Raw genomic sequence first — 22,096 nt, forward strand, 5'->3', positions numbered from 1 at the left:
TACTCCTGGTAACCATCATATTGACAACACACCTCTAAGAGTCAAGCCAACAGTCAGGAACATGGGAACACACAGACAGTAATCTAGCCTTTGAAAATCACATTTCTACATTAGTGAGGAAATCATTCTATGGTGTACAGGTTATAAACAAATGTATGGCATCTAGATTCAGATCACTGATGCACTGTATTCGGCATTCATCAAGTACAATGCCCCCTTTGATAAGTATCTAACCAAGCACATCCAACAATTGACATTTCCCCAGGGTGTAAGTAATACATGCTATGCAGATCACAAAGCTCTATCCCTGTATCCTGTCTCCTATAGGCTGCTGATGGGAGATCTATGACTGGCATACAATGCAATCTGACCTACTATGATGGACCTCCTGCAAATCCGCAAAACAAACAACATCAGAATTACCCATTCTAAAGACCTAAACATTGCCTGTGAAATAAACAGGGCCTACTGGAGAGAGAGGTATGTATCCCAGAGACCATCTCTTCTCTGTAACAGCTTTCCAATCCATGTGAAGCAGAGTTCCTCCCTAAACCAATTTACGTGCAACTTGGACAACTGGATGGGGAACTAGAAATTCATCCCTGGTTTAGCATCTATGCCTCTAATGGACACAGGCAACCTGTAAATGGTTCATCTCCCAGGCCCCTGCTTCTAAATGCTTCATCTCCTAAGCTCCTGCTTACACTTACCAAGGGTACAGAACTTGTCAGTGACTTGCGATGCATGGTGAAGCTTAAAAAGGCCCAGTGGTCATTAGCCTAGTACACAACTATGAACCTATGAATCCAACCCCTTTACAAAAAGCCAAAGATGAAGACAAAGCCTTGATAGACTGGAATTCAACCCTGCCTGGAACAGTTTTGTTGTGGTGAGAATAACAACAGGCGATAGCCTGAAACAACCATTTATAAACAGTCTGTTTTGACACAGATTGTCCCCTCTTCCTACCTCCACAAGAAAATAACAACTGATTCACATATCTGAAAGATTTTGTTCTGTCAATATGGACGATCATTTCTCTGTCACGTTTAGGTTCATGAAAGAAAATGGAGAGATGGCTAGTGTGGCTTAAAGGAAATTCAGACACCACTTTAGACGTAAAAGGTTTAGTTCTTAAAGGAAGTCGCATTTATGAAAAATTAAATAAGGTATACTGACCATAAAACCTTCTTGCAAAGGTCAGAGCAATCGGTAAAACAGTTTTCCATGTTAAAAACCTCAAATCAGCCAGATTAGCTGGTTCAAATGGAGCCAGTGTTATAGGGTTGGTACTAGGCTATCGGCCCTAGGGCCTATACAAGTCTAGCCAAACAATTCTCCGGATATTTCTTCCCACAATATTTACTTCCCTGGACCCCTGTCTAGCAGGGCAACTGACATGATCCACTGGGTGAATTTCTTAGCTCGCATATAATCGTCAAGGTTCCTTTTGAAGAGGGCCAAGGAGGCACTCTGCTTGACATGTATGGGCAGTCTATTCCAGAGACTGGGGAGTCTCTGGGTCAGGAACCTACCCCTCCAGCAGGTTTTGTTCATTGCGATGACAAGGTTTAGATCCCTGGAGCATGTGGTTCTGAGGGATTGGGATTTCTTTAAGTGGAGCATGCCCAACAGCTCAGGGTTTGACATGGCCTTGTATGTTAAGCAGAGATCGCCTCTGAGTAGACGATATGCCACAGAGTATAGCTGGAGTTTTTTTTAGGCGGTCAGCATAAGGCATCTGCTTTAGACCTGTGATTCTTTTAGTGAGGTATTTCTGAGGCCTTTCCAGCTGTTGCAGATGTCTTGTGAGGTACATACCAAATGGGGCGTTGTACTCTATAAAATGAGTCTAATGAGGGATGAGTACAGTGGGACAATGACCTCTTTTTTATGCATGAAAAGCCCTTAGTGATGAGTTGTGCCACATAGAAGGATTTCCTGACTGTTGTGGCGATGTGGTTATCAAAGGTGAGACCCCTTGTCCACCTGTGTCCCTAAGTCTCTCATCACACTTTCGGTGTTTAGTGTACTGCCACCCATGTGGTAATTCATGGGTACATGATTTTTCCCAAAGGGGATAACTACACATTTCTTGGCATCAAGCTTGAGCCCATGGCTCTGGCACCAAGCATCTGTTTCTGTAAGGCTGTTTTGTAGAATATCCACATCATTTGGGGATTCAGTAATGGCTCCCAGTTTGCAGTCATCTGCGAACTTTGTTAGCCAGAGTCCCTTAGTGTTGGCCTGTACTTCAGAGAAGTAGATGCCAAACAAGAGCGGTCCCAAGACAGAACCCTGAGGTACTCCACTTGTCTGGAGCTGGATTTGGAGTTGGCTACTTTTACAGTCTAAGTTCTGTCAGTAAGCCAGTTGGCAACCCATTGAGTGACATAGGAATTTATGCCCAGCTTAGTAAGTTTATCTATGATTCCAGAGTGGGGGATGGTGTTCAAGGCCTTGGCGATGTCCAGATAGGCTGTATGGACCATCTTACCCTCTTCCACAGCTCTGGAGATTGATTTGAAGAAGTCAATCAGGTTCAGGAGACAAGATCGGCCCTTCACAAACCCAAACAGGGTGGAGTCCAGTGTTTAAAGGTTGCCAATGTCTTTATTTATAAATTCCTTGATAATGCGTTCCATGCCTTTGCAGATCAGGCTCGTCATACTGATGGAACAGTAGTTCCCGGGATCCAAAGTGGACCCCCCCTTGTGGAGTTGGATAACTGTAGCTGTGTGCCACTCAGTGGGCACGAAGCCTGAGGTCATGCCTGCTCGACAAGCCACGTTGCTTCGCTAGGGACGGCTTGCACCTGTCACCACTGGGCTTTCAGATATTGGCAAATGCTCTTGCCACCCCCATAGTGCCTTTTTTAGGCAAGGCTCAAAAGTCAAACCTACCCCATAGACAGCACAAGGAACAAGAAACTAAGGGTAATGCTGCTTAATGCCAGAAGTCTTAACCTCAAGATGCACGCACTCGAAGCTCTCCTCAGTATGGAGAACATTGATATCTGTGCAGTGACAGAAACCTGGTTCAAGGCTCCAGAGAGCACCCCAGCACTACCAGGCTATACCTCATATCATGCTTTTCGGCCCCAAAACCCGGACCGAACCACAAAAGGAGGGGGAGTTTCCATATTTATCAAGGATATCCACACCTCCAGGTTAGTGGCATTGCACGAAGTATCGGAGACCATCCATGTGCAACTAACAGTGGGCAAGACTGCTTTTCAGTTTATAGCATCCTACAGACCGCCCTCTCAAAGTCAGGAATCCCACTCGGCTTTCCTGAAAACATTGGAGAACATGAAGATCTCTCCGAACACCATTATATTGGGTGATTTCAACTACCAAACATTGACTGGGAGCACTACTCAAGCCCCAGCACCTTAGCCCAAAGGTTCCTGGAAATTATAAACTCAAATGCTATGGAACAACTAGTCACCACTCCCACAAGAGGGGACAACATACTAGACCTGATCATTACCAACATGGGGACTCTATGCTCCACACCAGAAGTATATCCCTCATTGGTAAGATCAGACCATAAATTAATTTCACTGGATGTCCACATCCCGACTCCACCCCCAGCCCAGAAAACCACAGTGAAAAACTTCTCAAAAGCGAACTTCTCACTTCTCAAAACCGAAGTGGAATCCTTCAAGGCCCCAGGGCCAGTGGAAACTACGGCCCAAACTGCAGAATCCTATATAAACGCATTCTACGGACATCTCCAGGAATGCATGGATCATGCTATCCCAAACGAAACGAAGACCCAATCATCCAAAGGCAGGCGTCCAGTCTGGTGGACCCCTGCCATAAATAAACTGTACAACAGAAGGAGGAAGCTACTACATGACAGAGCAAAATCCCTAATAGGGAAGGCATCTCTGATCAGTACTAGCAAAAAATTACGATCCCTCATAAAATCCTCCAAGGCCAGCTTCGAGAGAAAAATTGCACAGGACACCAAAGACAATCATAAGGCTTTTTCAGTTATGTTAGGAACCTGGGATGCAACTCCCAGACTTGTTCTGAGTTGATTCTAAGCGACAAAAATACACTGATCCCACAGACATCGCCAATATCCTGGCAGACAGGTTCAGTGCAAACTTCTCCCCTCCCCAAAAGAGCAAGTATCTATCCCGGCAGAGGGCTGCCTCCCAAACATCTCTGATGCTCAGGTGAAGGCTGCCCTCTCCAAAGCAAAAAACACTGCTTCCATGGGACCAGATGGCATCCCAGGTTGCGTCCCACATGAACTCCAAGAGAAACTAATCCCTCAAATAAAACAGCTATACAATCTCAGCCTCACTACAGGATATGTGCCCACAGAATGGCGTACAGCAACAGTGGTCCCACTCCACAAAGGTGGAGCCTCTACGGACCCTGGAAACTATCGCCCCATAAGCCTGACTAGCTTAGTCTGCAAGGCTATGGAGAGGATCATCATGGAGCTCATAAACAAAGACATTGGGGACCTACAGACACTAGATCCTACCCAGTTTGGCTTTGTCAAGGGCAGATCCTGCCTTTTGAACCTGGTTGACTTCTTCGAAACAGTCACCAAAGCCATAAATGAAGGGAAGGTAGTCCACACAGCCTATCTGTACCTTGCAAAGGCATTTGACACAATACCCCACTCGGGCATCATAGATAAGCTATCCAGCTTAAATATAAACCCCTATATCACAAGATGGGTCGCAAACTGGCTCAAAGACAGAACCCACAGAGTGAGAGTTGCTGGAGCCATGTCAGACTCGAAACCGGTCACAAGTGGCATCCCACAGGGTTCTGTCCTGGGACCACTCTTGTTCGGTATATACTTTTCCGAGGTACAGGCAAACGTGGAAGGACTATGGCTCACCAAGTTTGCAGATGACTGCAAACTGGGCGCCATAATTGACTCTCCAGCTGACACAAACATCCTTCAAAAAGGTCTCACAGAGACAGATAACTGGTGCCAGCGCCATGGTTTAAAGCTAAATGCCAAAAAATGTATAGTCATACCCTTTGGCAAAAACAATGTGCCCACAAATTACCACATAGGCAGAAACTCATTAAGTACAGAGAAAGTTATTAGGGACCTGGGGACTCAAGTTGATAGCAATCTCTCCTTTGAAAACCACATTGCCAAAGTGGTTAGAAAGACCTTCTACATAGCCCACCTCATCACGAAGGGTTTCACATCTAGATCAGGAGAGGTAATCGGGCCCCTTTATTCATCCCTCATCAGGCCCATCATAGAATACAATGCCCCTTTTGTGATGTACCTTACCCGACACCTGCAGCAATTAGAGAGACCCCAAAAGTATCTCACCAAGAGGATCAAGGGTCTCAAACAGATGCCATATGCTGCTCGATTAAAAAAACTCCAGCTCTACTCAGTTGCATACCGCCTACTTCGAGGCGATCTATGCCTGACATACAAAGCTATGTCAAATCCAGAATTAATGGACATGTTCCACCTCAGTAAATCTAAATCCCTTAGAGCCACATGCTCGAGGGACTTGAACCTCAGCACAGAAATAAATAGAACTTGCTGGAGGGACAGGTTCATAACCCAGAGGCTCCCTTCGCTCTGGAATAGAATTCCAGTTCATGTGAGGGAGAGCACCTCACTGAATCTCTTCAAGAAGAATCTCGATAGGTGGATGGGGGATCGTAGGTTTGTCCCAGGGATTACTCCCGTGTCACTATTAGACAGAGGCACAGTAAACTAAACCTTAAAAAGGTCACAGTATACTCAAATCAAGGGGTGGCGTAAGCCATACAGAATCGGGCTAGGCTTATAATTGCCCCAGGGCAGATAGCCTAGTATGAACCTATGAGCATGATTAAACATGACACTTAGGTGAGGTGCCAGCTCATTTTGTAGTTCATGTAGTACACAGCCTGGGATGTCATCTGGTCCCATGGATGCTGTATTCTTAGCTTTGGAGAGTGCGGTTTCTACCTGTGTGGCCGTGATTACCGGAATTTGGCAATCTTTTGGTATTGAGATGGGCCCTTTAGGGGTGAGAGCCTCTCTATGGGCCCTTTAGGGGGTGAGAGCCTCTCTAACACAGAATAAAGATCCCAAGGATTAGCCACTGTTTTTTGGAGGTCTTTTATGCAAACACCCTTGTAAAAACATTTTGAAATGGGAATGCCTTGAAAGAGGAGGGTATTTAGGCAGACATGCTGAAATGGTCGACAAATGAACTATGATGGAGAAGTAATAAAGGCAAAAGGATAGTGACTCACATAAATACTGTAAAATCATCGAAACACTACCCCTGAATGAGTGTTAGTTATATTGTTGGCACCAACTAGAAAATATTTTCCATTTGCTAACATGTGATTTTCTTGCCACAGTTAGTACCTGGTGCACATTCTCAGTAAACAGATGCTTATTGGGAATGAAGACCCCATCATCCAGGCTCTCAGCTGAAGCTGAATAGGGTTGGGATGTACTGTTGTATGAATATATCCATTCTGTGAGGTTGTGGTAATTGCCCCTGGCCATTTTCAAAAGAAGGGAGAACCACTGTTGCCTGGGTAAGAAGGGAGACACCACAATGATCTTGGAGGATTCCTTCTGAATCTTCAGAAGTATCCTGGGTGTTAGTGGAAAGGGTGGAATGACATACAGGAACATTCCTGTCCAAGGAAAAGAAAAGGCATCTGTCCTCCAGGCCTTCTTGCATGGAGTCCTCGGGCAGAAATTTTCCAGCTGATTGTTCAGAGAGAAGGAAGAGAGGTCTACTTGAGGAACTCCTCACAGATGGATCAAATCCTGGAAGACTCCCTGATCTAGTTTCCATTCATGAGGGTCTGCCTTTGTCGTGCTCAGCTTGTCTGACACACAGTTTTGCCCTGATGGGATGTAGGATGCCTGCAAAATGAGACTGTGCTGTGAAGCTATATCCCAAGCTGACATGACTAGTCAAAAGAGTAAGACCTGCTTCCCCATTGCTTTCTGATGTACCACATGACTGTGGTATTGTCTGTAACAACTTGAAGAGGTCCAAGGGACCAAATATGATTCAGATAGTGGAGTGCCTTAATCAGCATCTCCTTTATATTTATGTGTTTGTATTGATACTTGGTATCCCAAGCACCCTGTACTTTTATCCCTCCTAAAACTGCTCCCCAAGCAAAGTCTGAGGCATCTCCAGTAACTGACACCTTTGGAACAGGAGAGCAGATATGGAGACCTGGATTTAGGGATATTTGCTGTCTCCCACAAGTGATTTCTCTTCAGACATATCCCAGAACTGGGATTTGAAAAAATAATGAGTGCTGGTGCCAAGACCAAACAGACTTCTGATACCACTGTATCCTTCTCATGTGGAGTCTTACAAGGGGTATCATGAGAATCTTGGCTGCCACAAGACCCACAGTCCTGAGGTATTCCCTCACAGTAACCAAATTCTGAGTGGAAAATCCTAGAAACAGGTCTAGGCATACATCTATTTTTCCTGTGGAAATAAAAGCTCTTTGAACTGATGAACAAATAAATGACTTAAAAAACATTTAAAACAAAAAAGGCGAAAAACAAGCCAAGGAACAGTACAAACAGAATTTAATAAAATAAGCGCTTTCAGAATAGTCGATGCTCTTCCTTCATCAGATAGCAAATACAATACATTTACACAGTTTTATAGTAAAACACGTTCCAATTAAATAATTAATAATTTATCAATTAATAAATCACATGTTATAAACAATAACAGCAACCAACTTCACATCCCAGAATATGATATGGTTAATGTATTAACATAATAAGTCGGAATGAATTCCAGTATATACCATAAACTAAAAAATGAGTTATATAAAATTTATTTAAACAACTCGGGTACACATTATTGAGATCTCTTTATTATGTTAATACATTAACCATATCATATTCTGGGATGTGAAGTTGGTTGCTATTATTGTTTATAACATGTGATTTATTAATTGATAAATTATTAATTATTTAATTGGAACGTGTTTTACTATAAAACTGTGTAAATGTATTGTATTTGCTATCTGATGAAGGAAGAGCATCAACTATTCCGAAAGCGCTTAACTTATTAAATTCTGTTTGTACTGTTCCTTGGCTTGTTTTTCGCCTTTTTTGTTTTAAAAGTTCTTTGAACTGATGAGTCTGGCAGACGCAACAAGAACACAATCCTATGTGACTGTCCCAGCTTGTGTAAGAGGTCTCCTACCCAAATGAGACATTCCACACTCTTTGAAAACGACTCTACAAAGATAAGCAAGTCTAACTATGGAAAATGTGGATACCCCTCAGCCTGCAAAGAGCTAAAACTGGGGCTGGCACACTCTTGGTGCAGTGGATACTCCAAAGGATAAGGCAGCGAACTGATAATGTAATCCAGACACAGAAACACCTGAATGTCCTCCCACTGCCATATAAAACTAGATGAAGGATCTTCAAAACCCATTTATCTAAAACTGCTGCCAAAGAGAAAAGTTAAGATTCAGACTTTCTGGAAGGGAAAAGGACTGCAAGTGTGGGTGGGTGGGGGACAAGTGTCTCAAACAGTCATTCTGACTTGATGGACTGTCCTTGGTCTGGGGGTCCCTGTAATTCTTTTGGAAACGTCTTGCTATTTCTACTTAAATTTCTATTTACTAGCATTTTGCTGAGACTATTTATTTGCTTCTTGTCAAAACTGGATGAGGGGTTAGAGAATCTCTTACAAAACTTGAAAAAGGAGCAATGAAAAATCTCTGAGATTTCCTGAATCACCTTACCCTTCTCATCACACTTTTTGATAGCATCTGCACCAGACACCAAAAACTCTCTATCCAGAGAATTTAGAATCTCATTTTTCACATAATCTGGAAGGTTCTGAGAATGCAGCCAAATAAACCTACTCAAAACAGTGCCAGTGATCATGGCCCTGGAAGAAGTATTAACAGACTCGTACACACACACTTTAAATAAGGAGCTGTGACCTGTAAACTAGAAGAAATTAAACAATTTAAAGCACATTTTCCTCATAAGAAGAAACTGCAGACAAAACATTCCTCATACTTTTATAGTCAGTCAGAATAAACTTTAACCTGTGAGCCTGGCAATTCAAAAGAGTTGTAAAGAACACACTTTTTTCCTCATACCTTGTCAGAAAGCATAGGATTAGAATTAACTATGTTTAGCAGCAGTAGGATTAACGATAGCTGGCTGGTCAGGTTTGGGATGAGTGTATAAAACGTTAAAAACTGAGGAACTTTATACGATCTAGCTACGTCTTTAGCAGCACCTGGCTGAATATCAGCAAAACTGCAGAAGGTGACACACACATCCTCTAAAACAGACAACTCTGGAGGAATGGGTGAGGGTTCTGGAAATTCCATTCATAACAGCTAATAGTATTTTCTTAGGGACTGAGAAACCTCAGTGTTCTCCCACTGAAAATACTGCCATATTCTGGAAATAGTTTCAGAAAAAGAGAAATGCTAGCCTGCTGTGGTGGTAAAGGTGATTTACTTTTTGCAGCTGGAAGAAGAACCCACTGTGGAACCAATACTTTGTTCCATTTTATAGGTTCATAGGTTGGTACTAGGCTATCGGCCCTACGGCCTATACAAGCCGAGCCATAACAATTCCCTGGATATTTCTTCCCGCAATATTTACTTCCCTGAACCCCTGTCTTCATTTTCAAGCTGAAAATGGTGCCTTTTTCCCATGGAAAAAAGCAGCATATGCCAGTAAAAATTTAAAACTGTCACAAGTCACTTTTTCACACAAAAACATAGTAAAAAGCATTTTAACATACTTTGCCAGCACCAAAAAGTAAAATAAATACAATTTCTCCACAGTAGTATGTTTTGTGTTTTCAACTACTTTAAACCACTTTTAAACTGACGGGAAAAAGTGCACTCATTTAAAAGAGTATTCAAGTCTTCTGACAGTCCATTAAAACACAACTTCTTAGATTAAAAATAGCTTTCCTAAGCAGGAAAGTACATTTAAAAAAAATAATAAATATATATATATATATATATATATATATATATATATATATATATATATATATATATATATATATACACACACACACACATATACAAAGACACACATACACACACACACACACACACACACACACATATATATATATATATATATATATATATATATATATACACACACAGATACATATATAAATATAGAGACACAGAAAAATATATATATTCAGGGGGGGGGGAATATATATATATATATATATATATATATATATGTGTGTGTATTTTTATTTATTTTATGCATCTTTATTTTACATTTGTTTACCGTGAAGCTCCGACTGGACAGAATTGTCTGTTTTCAGCGAAGGCCCGGGGAGAAAAGCTCCAGAAGAACTGCTAACATACTACACATAAGATAGTTACACATTCAGTTATAAAAATATAGCAAACAATAACATATGATTGCATAAAATATTTACATAAGCACAGTGGTTTAGACATACAATTAAAAGTATAGCAGGTAGTAACATATGATGGTTGTTCAGACAGTATGTTTAGTAGAGATAATCTTGAAGACGTACTGAAGAGAAGACAAGAAAGGAAAACTAAAAAAGGAAGAGAATATAGACACGTTCATACAAGGTGCATCGACATTTTAAGGGAAAGCTTTTCAGCTTAGTCTAGTAACAGTTAGTGGGTATAGATGGGGGAGTGGGGAGTAGGCGGCAGTGAGTTGGTAAGTAACGTGTGAAAATATATAGTCCATCTGTGGGAGTTTTAAAGAGGTTGGATAGTGAGTAGGTGAAAGGATGTCAGCCAGGTGCTAAGCAGTTGCAAGTAACGTGTGATAATATATAGTCCATCTGTGGGAGTTTTAAAGAGGTTGGATAGTGAGTAGGGGAAAGGAGTTAGAATGTCAGCCAGGTGCTGGGCAGTTACAAGTAACGTGTGGTAATATATAGTCCATCTGTGGGAGTTTTAAAGAGGTTGGACAGTGGGTAAGGGAAGGAGTTAGAATAGGTCAGCCGGGTGCTAGGCAGTTACATGTAATGTGTGGTAATATATAGTGCATCTGTAGGAGTTTTAACGAGGTTGGATAGTGGGTAGGGGAAGGAGTTAGAATAGGTCAGCCAGGTGCTAGGCAGTTACATGTAATGTGTGGTAATATATAATGCATCTGGGGGAGTTTTAAAGAGGTCGGATAGTGGGTAGGGGAAAGGAGTTAGAATATGTCAGCCTGGTGCTAGGCAGTTACATGTAACGTGTGATAATATATAGTGCATCTGTAGGAGTTTTAACGAGGTTGGATAGTGGGTAGGGGAAGGAGTTAGAATAGGTCAGCCAGGTGCTAGGCAGTTACATGTAATGTGTGAAATATATAGTGCATCTGTGGGAGTTTTAAAGTGGAGGTTGGATAGTGGGTAGGGGAAGGAGTTAGAATAGGTCAGCCAGGTGCTAGGCAGTTACATGTAACGTGTGATAATATATAGTGCATCTGTAGGAGTTTTAAAGAGGTTGGATAGTGGTTAGAGGAAAGGAGTTAGAATATGTCAGCCAGGTGCTAGGCAGCTTTTTCATACGGGAGGTTTTTCTCCAAAGAAAACTGATCTGCTCAGCAACGAAAATACACAAGCTGACCCTCAATCCTTGAAAGCCCACAGAGAAGTGCTCTCATCAACAGCGAGAAAGCTCTGGAGGACTTAGTGCTCAGACTTGTGATTTTAGGCAGCTCAGCTTGAGCTGCTCAATGGTTTGAGCCCGTGGAAGGTACCCAGAGGCTTTGGAAGCTGGCTGGCTGTTATATCCTTGGCAGGATGTAACCTATATAGCTACGGCCACTGCAGCACTGATCAATATGGTAAACATCAGTGCCTTTCTAACACTCTCTCTCTCCCTCCCAAGCATAAATGAGTTGCCCATCAGTTGCTCAGTCTCTGATTTCCAACCCTCAGCTGGCCTTTCATTACTGGGGATGATAGTTTACCTGGTTGGCAGATGGGAACATAATTCCCTCTGTCAATGGATTATAACCAAAGCTACTTAAGTGGCATAAGTAACAGTAACAAGAAAGTGCAGAATGATTGTCCAACACTACTTAAGGATCTACATCCTGCCAACTGACTGGAAGAAAGCTGAAGGGTTTTCTTTACTTAAAAAAAGTAACAGGAAGGATCCTGAGAACTACAGGCCTACAAGTCTGCAAATGGTGGCATGAAATGTTTTAGACAAGTATTCTGAAGTAAAGTTTGGAAGGTTTTATCTCTAAGACAGCAGCGTAATGGATGAGGTTAACAGTAATTTGTAGGGGAGGTATATTCCTGTCAGTCAAACCTCATTTTAATAAATGGATTATAAATAAGAAAAAAAATATTTCAGCATATGGGGGGGGGGGGTAAACTTAAAAAAGGATAATAAACACAAATTCAGGGCCAGATATTTAGAGGATAACCTAAAGGTGTGGATTCAGTGCCACATGCTATATTTTTATTTATTTATTTTACATTTGTTGACCGGGATAGTCCTACTGGATACATGTCCATTTTCAGTGGAGGCCTGGCGAGAAAAGCTCCAAGGTACAAACAGAAAGACATTACATAAAACTTAAAACGTGTTAGTAACTGTCAACAGTCTATAATAGTAAGAACGTTGCACAATTTAAAAAAGGTTTGATTAAGGTAAAAATCTTAGAAATTGCAATTCAGTAGAGTAGCCATGAAAATGTTACCTTACAATAACACGGAAAACATGGGATAAGTATTAAAACGTCTAAATGGTTTAAGGAAGTAGGTGATAAAAGTGAAAGTCTTAAGAGTTAGGAAGTAACTACCAGATGAAACATAATGAGTTATTTTATTTTATTTTTTTAACAATAGCAAGCTTAATGCCTTTAAAAATGATCTCACAGTTGATGTGATATATGTAAAGCTTTGAAACACTTCTATGTTGACCAGAAGCTCCTAACTGAATAACACCATAAAATTGGGTTCTCAGTTAAGTTGGTTGATTGAATAAATCAGTGACTCACTGACCGTGAGTGGAACATAATTCTCTCTGTCAATGGATTATAACCAAAGCTACTTAAGGAATTGGCATAATAAGTAACAGTAACAAGAAGTGATAGAATGATTGCCCAACACTACTTTAAGGATCTACATCATGCCAACAGCAAGATTCAAACTAGTTTAAACCCGGTCAATAAATTCCTCAAGGGTCTACACTTTTGGCCCTTGTATGACATCTACATTACAAATTGTTTAGAAAATGACCATACATGTCTGCTGGTTGGACTGAATGATGCAGTTATGACTGTGTGTGTGTGTGAGATCAGCAGTGTGTGATGTCACGACTGATCGGGAGTGCTCGCTTGTGAAACGAATGTCTGTAGAGCGCAGTGTACTAAGCAGTACTCACCTAAAGCTAAGTGCACTCTTAGTGAATTTAAATAGCTTCACTTATCTGCAGCAAATAGCCCCACTGGGGAGAAAAGGTACACATACTGATTATGATGTCAAAATTAAAAGACAATAAACAAAATGCAGCAAAGGGAACTGACTACCACAAAAAGAAATTCTGCTGCCTCCATGATAGATAAAGCAGAACTCCCGCTATAAAAGCCACATGGTTCTAGTTTGTTAATGTCTGGTCTGCAAGCACCATTTATACAATAATTTAATAAAGACCAGTAACAAAATACTATATCCACAAATATGTCTAAAGACAGAAAATCATACCCCCACTGTTAAGATGAATAAAAAGTACTGATTTACAGTGTTAGCCTATCCAAAAATATTAATTCTAATTTTGCAGACCTGCAAAAATCTGCAGGAGTAATACCTTGCTAATATAACTCATGCAGGAAAATAAACAATTAAAATTTATATAGGCTAGATAATCACCTTAAGTGTCTGTTCTATTCATGTTTTCCACATACTTTGTGCTCATAATCACATACCAACAATAATCTTCCTGTAAGAAAATAAGGAGGGGGGTGAGCTGCAAATTAGAACATGATTTGGGTATACCTATAGCTTCCAGAGGAGACAATGCAAATTAGGCCAACAGCTAATACACAGACAACAGCAGTTCTACCCAGGGCCACCTTTACATTCAGTATCAGTTCTGCTCAAAGCTGTTTTTTATATTCAGTTTGTTTTCTGCTATAAAACTTTTTACAATCAAAGGCAAGTTACTTTAACAAGCAGTCCCACCTTAGCCAACAACCCATTTAATTCACAGACATTTTGATAACATACTGCTTTTGTGGTCATTATCGGTCCTGTCTGTTGCTATCACCTTATCCTATCCCTTCCTAGCTATGGAAGAAAAGTTTTTTGTTACATGTTTAGCACCTGTATTCAGAGCAAGCATCAATTTAATGAACTGAAGGTATTAAACCCAACAATAATTAATAAACAGCTGCTACTGTCACCATGTCGATTATGTGAAGTGCTGCCTTTCTAATTAACATCCATGTGTCTCTGTGATGATATGAGGTACAGCCAGCTATGCCAGGAGAAGTACAGCAGTGGATGTATAACATAGGCCAGCACAGCTGACTGGAATTTTGTGAAGAATTATATGTGATTTGTACATCAAACTGATTTGTACATATGCTTGTGCTGAAAATATTTGTAAAGTTGTTTGTGTTAAAAATGTACCAACAGTGTGCCCTGCTGGACAGGAAAAAGACATATACATGTATTATTCTAACTGTTTAAATGTATGCGTTTTAACAGAGGATATTGGAAGGGAAGAAGTTAATCTCAATCCACCTGACTTTGAAAATATTCTGAAATTAAGTTACTGGGCCCAGGCCATAAAGATTGTATCTTACAGATCTCAATGCAGCCAGGGACAAAAAGTCTGTAGTAAGAAGCTTCCTGCATTCTCATTAGGGTGAACTAATTGCTACTCTGGAAGGATGGAGGTTTGAAGTTGTTTTACGATTTCCAAGAGCTGCAGCAGATCTTAGTGAGGCTCTGTGTGTATTACTGACACATATGTGCTAAATCTGAACAGCTTCTAGCCAAAGGGGGGAGCATGGGAACCAGAAGTCAGATGACTAGATGTATGTAATGTCATTCTGTAAATAAAGGACAAAAATGATGTTTTAATAACAGATGAGACACAAGTCTCATTGCAGTTCATTTCTTGGAATCAGACATAGAAGGACCCCTCACTTACTTCATCTTGCCTTGCTCTAGTAAGTGAACCAGGGAGACAGATATAAAGAAATCAAGACCCTGGGCTGACTATGTTCCCTATGTACTCTTAAGGGAAATTGTGCTTGATGCAGGGAGGTCTGCATCTGGAAATACTGTGTATCCATTTATATTGCAAGTGGACATCCCTCTCCAGTGTCAGTGGTGAGGATTCAGGTTCCTTGATTACTGGGCCAGAGTGGGGACGTCACAGTCTCCATGACAGGACCATGGCTGATCAAGTCACAACCCCAGTAGGTAACCTACTGCATGAGTTGCATCTTCAACAAATATAGAGAGTGAAGCAAGCCCACAAAAAAAAAAAAAATGATGTGTTACATTATGAAGGCAAATGGCTTGCAGCTATTCTTGGACTGGGTCTCATTTAACATCATAGCTCCCTTCCACAGAACACGTTTTATACCACCTACAGATATTAAAATGCCTCAAGACAATCTACTGTAGCTTCACAACTCAACGCCACCTTCCCCACAGACAAAATTCTTTCACAATGTAAAATAAAGGGAGACCATTCTGATAATGCACAGCGGAAAATCACTGCATTTTTAGTAAAACCACCCCCTGCTGAAAACCTGGGCAAACGTAGACATTCTTCTATTATTTTTTGATGAACCTTCTACTGCTGAAGCACCTGTCTGCATCCACAAAACATAAAAAAGTTGAGTACTTGCACCCACTCATTTTTAATGAAATTGAGTTTCCTTGCCTTATATAGCATAGGCTAGATTCAGACCTGCTAGATCTAGACTGTTCTGTCCTGTTAAACCTTTCATCTTACATTAAGAGGACTCCCTGCACCCTTGTGGCAGACGTGTGTAGCTCAGGACCCATGTGAGTTGGGGAATGCTGCAGAAAGCCTTTCCCATTGGTAGTTGTGTTAAAACTGTTTAAATTTGCCTTTATATAAGCCTCACATTTGAGAAGGTTTGAGCTCAGTTTACTGGAGCTGCTCTACACTTGGCGACTTTAGCCAAAGGTCTGGAGTGCATCTGCACTGAAATCCAAGGCAATCACTGAAATAAAACTGAAAAATATGTACAATTTAAGCTGGCATTGCACTTTAACTGTATTTAATTGAATTACTGCTTCACATTTGATGTTTCTGACCAAGTCCAGCTTGATTAATATAGGCATCTTGAGGCTATGTAGCAATTACTTCATGTATACTGACAACCGTTTACTCCTAAAACAAACTAACACTCTATGTGAGAGATGCAAATACACTGTGGACCTGGACTAAATTCTCTCACATAAAAACAAAGTAGACATCAAACAGGTTATCACTGCGCACATGCTTCACCGCTCCTCTCACATACCCGGAGGTACTCACTAAAAGCCTATCAAAAGAACAGATACCTCCAAAACGCACACCACCCACACTCACCACTAAGCAAAAAGAAACTACTACACATATCAACTCACACACACACACACACACACACACACACACACACACACACACACACACACCTGTGTCTCAACAAATAAGCCCCTAAGGCAAAACACATCAAATGTCTTGGTCATAGGCGACTCCATAGTGAGACGCACAGATGTCCACCTCACCAGACTGGACAAGAAGGTCACGGTTAGCTGCCTATCATGTACCAGGATCAGACAAACATTGCATGCACTCAAGTCACTCAAAAAGTACTGTTATGACACTGTCATAGTCCATGTTGGAGTGAATGACTTGAGACGTACTTCTCTTGATTATATGATGAGACACAACACAACTCTCTCATTATGTGTCCCAGACAGGGATGTTCCAAGACCTGAGCAGTATCCTACCCTCACCCAGGATGATACTACAATATAAACAAAAAATGATCGACTTCAACAATTGGTTCAGCTTCTGGTGTCAGTCCAGGGGATTCAGTATGTCAGCCTGGGAGGATATGGTAGACAGACCTCACTGCTTTTCTAGAGATGGTCTGCATCTGTTTCCCCAAGGCTTTCACATACTGGCAAAGGCCTTGCCACCCCCATAATGCCTTTTTTAGAAAATGTCAAAACAACAAATTTTCCCACTTAAAATCTAATCAAGACAAACTCAGGATCATGCTGCTAAATGCTAGAAATTTAAACACAAAACAGCACTCCCTGGAAGCACTCCTCACCTTGGAGTATGCTGACGTTTGTGCACTTTCCGAGACATGGTTCAAGGCTTCAGAGCATCCAGGCCATGCAGAGCTAAAATGTCTTCCACACGTTCAGACCTCAAAGAGTGTGAAAAAAACAAAGGTGGAGGTGTGTCCATCTTCAATAAAACCAAATACACTTTGAGACTGGTCAAACAGAATGACTCTCTTGAACTACTCCATGTCCAATTAACTACTGAGAAAGTACCACACCACATCACTGCTAGCTATAGATCACCCCCATGGACCAGGATAAACACACCATCTACCTTGATTTACTGGAATCCCTCACCATACAGCCCAACACCTCAGTCATGGGAGATTTTGATTTACTATTGTATGTCCGAAAAACTGCATCAGTTGACTGATCAAAACGTTGACCTGAAATGCTGAATACGGATGATCGATACAGCACCCATATCGAAACTGAATACATCTACACCCGTTGTTCGATGTATTCAACATAGCAGAAGGTGATTATCAGTCACCCATGCTATGCACTCTATCATACCGTCACACTCTACAGTGAACAGTACATTTACTTCACTATTTTGCAGGGGGGCAAGCCCCCTGCATCCCCCTGTGTGGGAGGCTGCACCCACAACACCCCTGCAAAGTATATATACCATTTCTGAGATCACACTACAGTGAAGAAATGGGTTAATTCCCTGTTCCTCACTGTACCCCAATCTCCGCTCAGAATGCAGAACTCAGATAATGGAAGCACACTACCCATTCACTGTAGTGTATTCAATGTTACCTGGTTTGGCATTCTTCCTCCTGGAAAACTGTCTTTTGGCTAACCCATGCTCAATCGCCTGCTGTTCGGACATCTGACAGTAAACCGAGATTTCAGCTGTCCTTTCAAAGACTAGGGGACATACACAAGCAAAAACCCGCTCGCCCAAAGGTTCCTGGACTTTGTTAACACAAATGCTCTGGAACAGATAGCCTGCACCCCCACTAGGAGCTCTAATGTTCTGGACATAGTACTCACCAACATGGGGGGGGGGGGTCACTGTACTTCCCCCATGTGTGATGCCCTCCCTGATTTGGTCAGACCACAAATCAGTCTCGTTTGAAATAACTACTGGAACTGACACCCTCACAGGAACAAAAATTATAAAAATACTTTACAAAATCTAACTACAGCCTACTAAGCGATGGTATAAAAAGCTTCATACCACCTGCAACAGCAGACATCAATGATCATTATGCAGAAGTGTATGCAAATGTCTTGTACAAACACTTACGTGACTGCATAAACTCTGCTGTACCTGACTGGATCAAAACCTGGTCTTCCCATAAAAACAAGTCACCATGGTGGCCTTCAAGTATAAACAGATTATATAACAAGAGGAAGAAACTGTTGTCCAAAAGCAAGAGGGATATCACTCTGCAGAGGAAGAGTTCCCTCCTAAGCCTAAGCAAGAAAATCAGAAATCTTGTAAAGTCTCATAATGCAAATTAGAAAACTAAAATTGCATCCCTAGCCAACGATAATCATAAGGCATTGACTACGTCCACAGTCTAAAAGGGAATACAGCTATGTGCCAAACTGGTTGTAGATGGGATCACACTCATACTACACTGGAAGATATTGCTAACCTGCTAGCTGACAGATTCAGTGCAAACTTCACTCTTCTGTCCTCACCTACCATACTCCAAGCATACCCCAACATCAGCCCTCTGCCTCATATATCTAAGAACACGTCATTTCAGCACTCGACAAGGCCAAGAACACAGCCTCAATGGGACCTGACAATATCCAAAGTTGTTTACTAAATAATCTAAAACAAGATCTAGCAGACCTACTTGGTGTTCTCTTTAATCATAGCTTGAGAAGTTTCTATATTCCTGCAGAATGGATAACAGCAACAGTAATCCCCATGCACAAAGAGGGGCCATCAACTGACTTTGGGAGCTACAGACACACAAGTCTAACCAGCCTCATCTGCAAGGCCATGGAAAGAATTATCATGAAACTTATTAGCAAGGACATAGGTGACCTTCAAATGCTAGACCCAACTCAGTTTAGCTTTGTTAAGGATACAGCATGCCTATTAAACCTAGTAGACTTCTTTGAGAAAGTCACCAAAGCCCTGGATGAAAGTAAGACAGTGCATACTGCCTATCTTGACCTAGCTAAGGCTTTTGACATAATCCCCCACTTGGGTATCACTAAGAAACTCTCCCAGCTAGGGATTAACCCCAACATCACTAGATGGGTAGCCAACTGGCTCACCAGCAGAACACATATTGTCAAAGTGGGTGACTCCACCTCTACCAGTAGGCCCGTCACCAGTGGAGTACCACAGAGGTCTGTGCTGGGCCCCTTACTGTTTGTAATCTATTTCTCAGAAGTCCAAGCCAGAGTAGATGGCCTTTGGCTCGCCAGGTTCGCTGATGACTGAAAACTGGGAGCAATCACTGAGTCCCCCAACAATGTCAACATACTAGAAGGGCTAACACAAGCAAATGATTGCTGCCAAAGCCATAGTCTAAAACTAAATGCAAAAAAAATGCATTATTCCCTTCAGCAAAATGGAATTTCCTACAAATTACAATACTGATAGCACCCCCCTGAGTTCCAACCCAGTGGTGAGAGACTTGAGAACACAGGTTAACAGCAATCTGAACTTTGACCACCACGTTTCCACAGCAGTAAGGAAGGCCTTCTGTGTAGCATACCTCATAAGCAAGGGCACAGCATCCGAGTCAAGGGATATTACAACTCCACTGTACTTGACCGTTACCAGACCACTAATAGAGTATAATGTACCCTTTTGCATGTACCTCACCAGATACCTGTAGCAGCTGGAGAGACCTCTGAGGTTACTCACTAAATATAGGGACTCCAAATCATGACCTATGTGGACAGGCTGAAAAGCTATGTCATTTTACTCTGCATCTTATAGGCTGCTGAGAAGTGACTTATGCCTGGTCTATAGGACAATCACCAACCCTGCCCTAATGGAAATGCTGCACATCCACAAGTTAAATGGCACAAGAATCACTCACTCTAGGGATCTCAACCTAGCTTGTAACATTAACAAAACATGTTGGAGAGACAGATACATCTCCCAGAGACTGCCACTTCTCTGAAACAGACTTCCTATTCACATAAAACAGAGTTTTATTAAAATGCAACCTAGATAACTGGATGGGAGACTGTAAATTTGCCACTGGGGTGGCACCCTTGTCTCTCATGGACAGGGGTAGCCAGTGTTGATCACAGATCCGCTGTGCTCATAAATTCGTTTAGCAAACTAACCAAACAGAATAAATGGGGATTTTTTGGGATTAACATGGCTAGGCTTGTAAAGGTTCTAGGGTCACAAGCCTAGTAACCTCCTACGAACCTATGAATGTGCTGAAATAGATAAAGCAAGTGAAGTGTCCATTCATTGTTTACGTACCCACAAAGCATGCTACACAATGTGGGGATCGGTTACTAGCTTGAAATATAAGAGCAAAAAGAAGGTGCATCTGATTTTCTACACCAGTGAGCTTGTTTCTGCTACAAGAAAACTGGCAGAATTTTCTACATCTTGGTTCTTCACGTCAGGAGGATTCTAACCAATGGAAGGAAGTAGCATTCAAACAAAAATTGCATTAAAACAAAAAAGAGACTAGTCACAAAAGTACAACTAATTACCAGCTTGAAAAGCAACTTCTTCAAACGGAGGATGATGGATGACTTAACCCTTTTCCTACTACTAAAGTTAACTGGATGACACCTACCTCCCCACTTGGAAAGACTCCCTAGTGTATCCAGAGACGACCTTTGAATTTTGACACAGCCAATCAGGTTTTGGCAAAGAGTAGCTGCAGTTACACAGGGTGGGAGTATCTCATCACTACAGAACTGTAAGACCAAAAGAACAGACTGCACGAGAAGACTGCATGGGAACTGCGTTGGACAGGATGGCTGAAAGGAAAAATAAGAAAAAGAATAAGATGAGTGTACACCATCTACAAACAGGAATACTGATGGTCAGAAATGCAGAGACAGTGTTACAAATCATGTGCAACAAACAGAAAGCATTTCACAACAGTATACCTAGAAGGCACTAAAACATTATACAGAAGAATTACAATCAAAATATGAAATGTGAAAGTCAACACCTCACAGCAGTGCCTTTTAGTCTGGCTATAAAGTACAGTTGTGTACACTTACCATAAATGTAGATGTTCGAGTGTATTCACTGTTGCAGTCATTACATTTGGGTAATCTGCTGGCAGGTTGCCCTCAGTCGGCCTGATTAACAAAGTCTTGGGTCCTGCATCGGTTGCTGTCCCTTCTTCCATGACGTCAGGTCGTCAGGGGTATAAAACATGCAGCCGACGTCATTACCTTAGTTTTTTTTGCCCCAGATGTCAGGTGCCCCCCGAATGGGGAGCAAAATATAATGTTAAATTACAGCAATATACCTCCAATCAAACGCAAATACACCAAAAAGACTTTTAAGCATAGGAACAGAAAGTAGAGGTATAGTCAGAGAAAAACAGGGGGCTGGAGGGAGGGTAACCAGGACTGCAACAGTGAATACACTCGAACATCTACATTTATGGTAAGTGTACACAACTGTACTATGTTCTTTGTGTTTCACTGTTGCAGTCATCACATTTGGGTAGATTCCCAAAGCTATGGTTGGGAGGATGGATTTATACAGCATTAGGACCAGCTATAAGGCCCTGCAAGACAGCAGTGGCAAAGCCAGCTCTGGATTTAGAGAAAAAATGGTAAATGGTAATGCTTGGTGAA

At 41.6% G+C, this 22,096-nt stretch overlaps 1 protein-coding gene across 4 annotated transcripts in view; it reads right to left on the bottom strand.

Annotated features, from left to right (window-relative positions):
- Nucleotides 1-22,096, bottom strand: part of BRAT1 (BRCA1 associated ATM activator 1) — a 498,236-nt gene that overhangs the window by 210,851 nt on the left and 265,289 nt on the right. For all 4 annotated transcript variants that reach the window (XM_044089125.1, XM_044089127.1, XM_044089124.1 and 1 more), the window contains exon 9: nucleotides 21,073-21,259. In XM_044089125.1, the coding sequence (XP_043945060.1) occupies nucleotides 21,073-21,259 (187 nt within the window). The remainder of the gene's footprint in view (nucleotides 1-21,072; nucleotides 21,260-22,096) is intronic.

Source organism: Protopterus annectens, chromosome 12.part0 (genome assembly GCF_019279795.1).
Source record: "Protopterus annectens isolate FY-2018-M chromosome 12.part0, PAN1.0, whole genome shotgun sequence".
Lineage (NCBI taxonomy): Eukaryota > Metazoa > Chordata > Ceratodontiformes > Protopteridae > Protopterus > Protopterus annectens.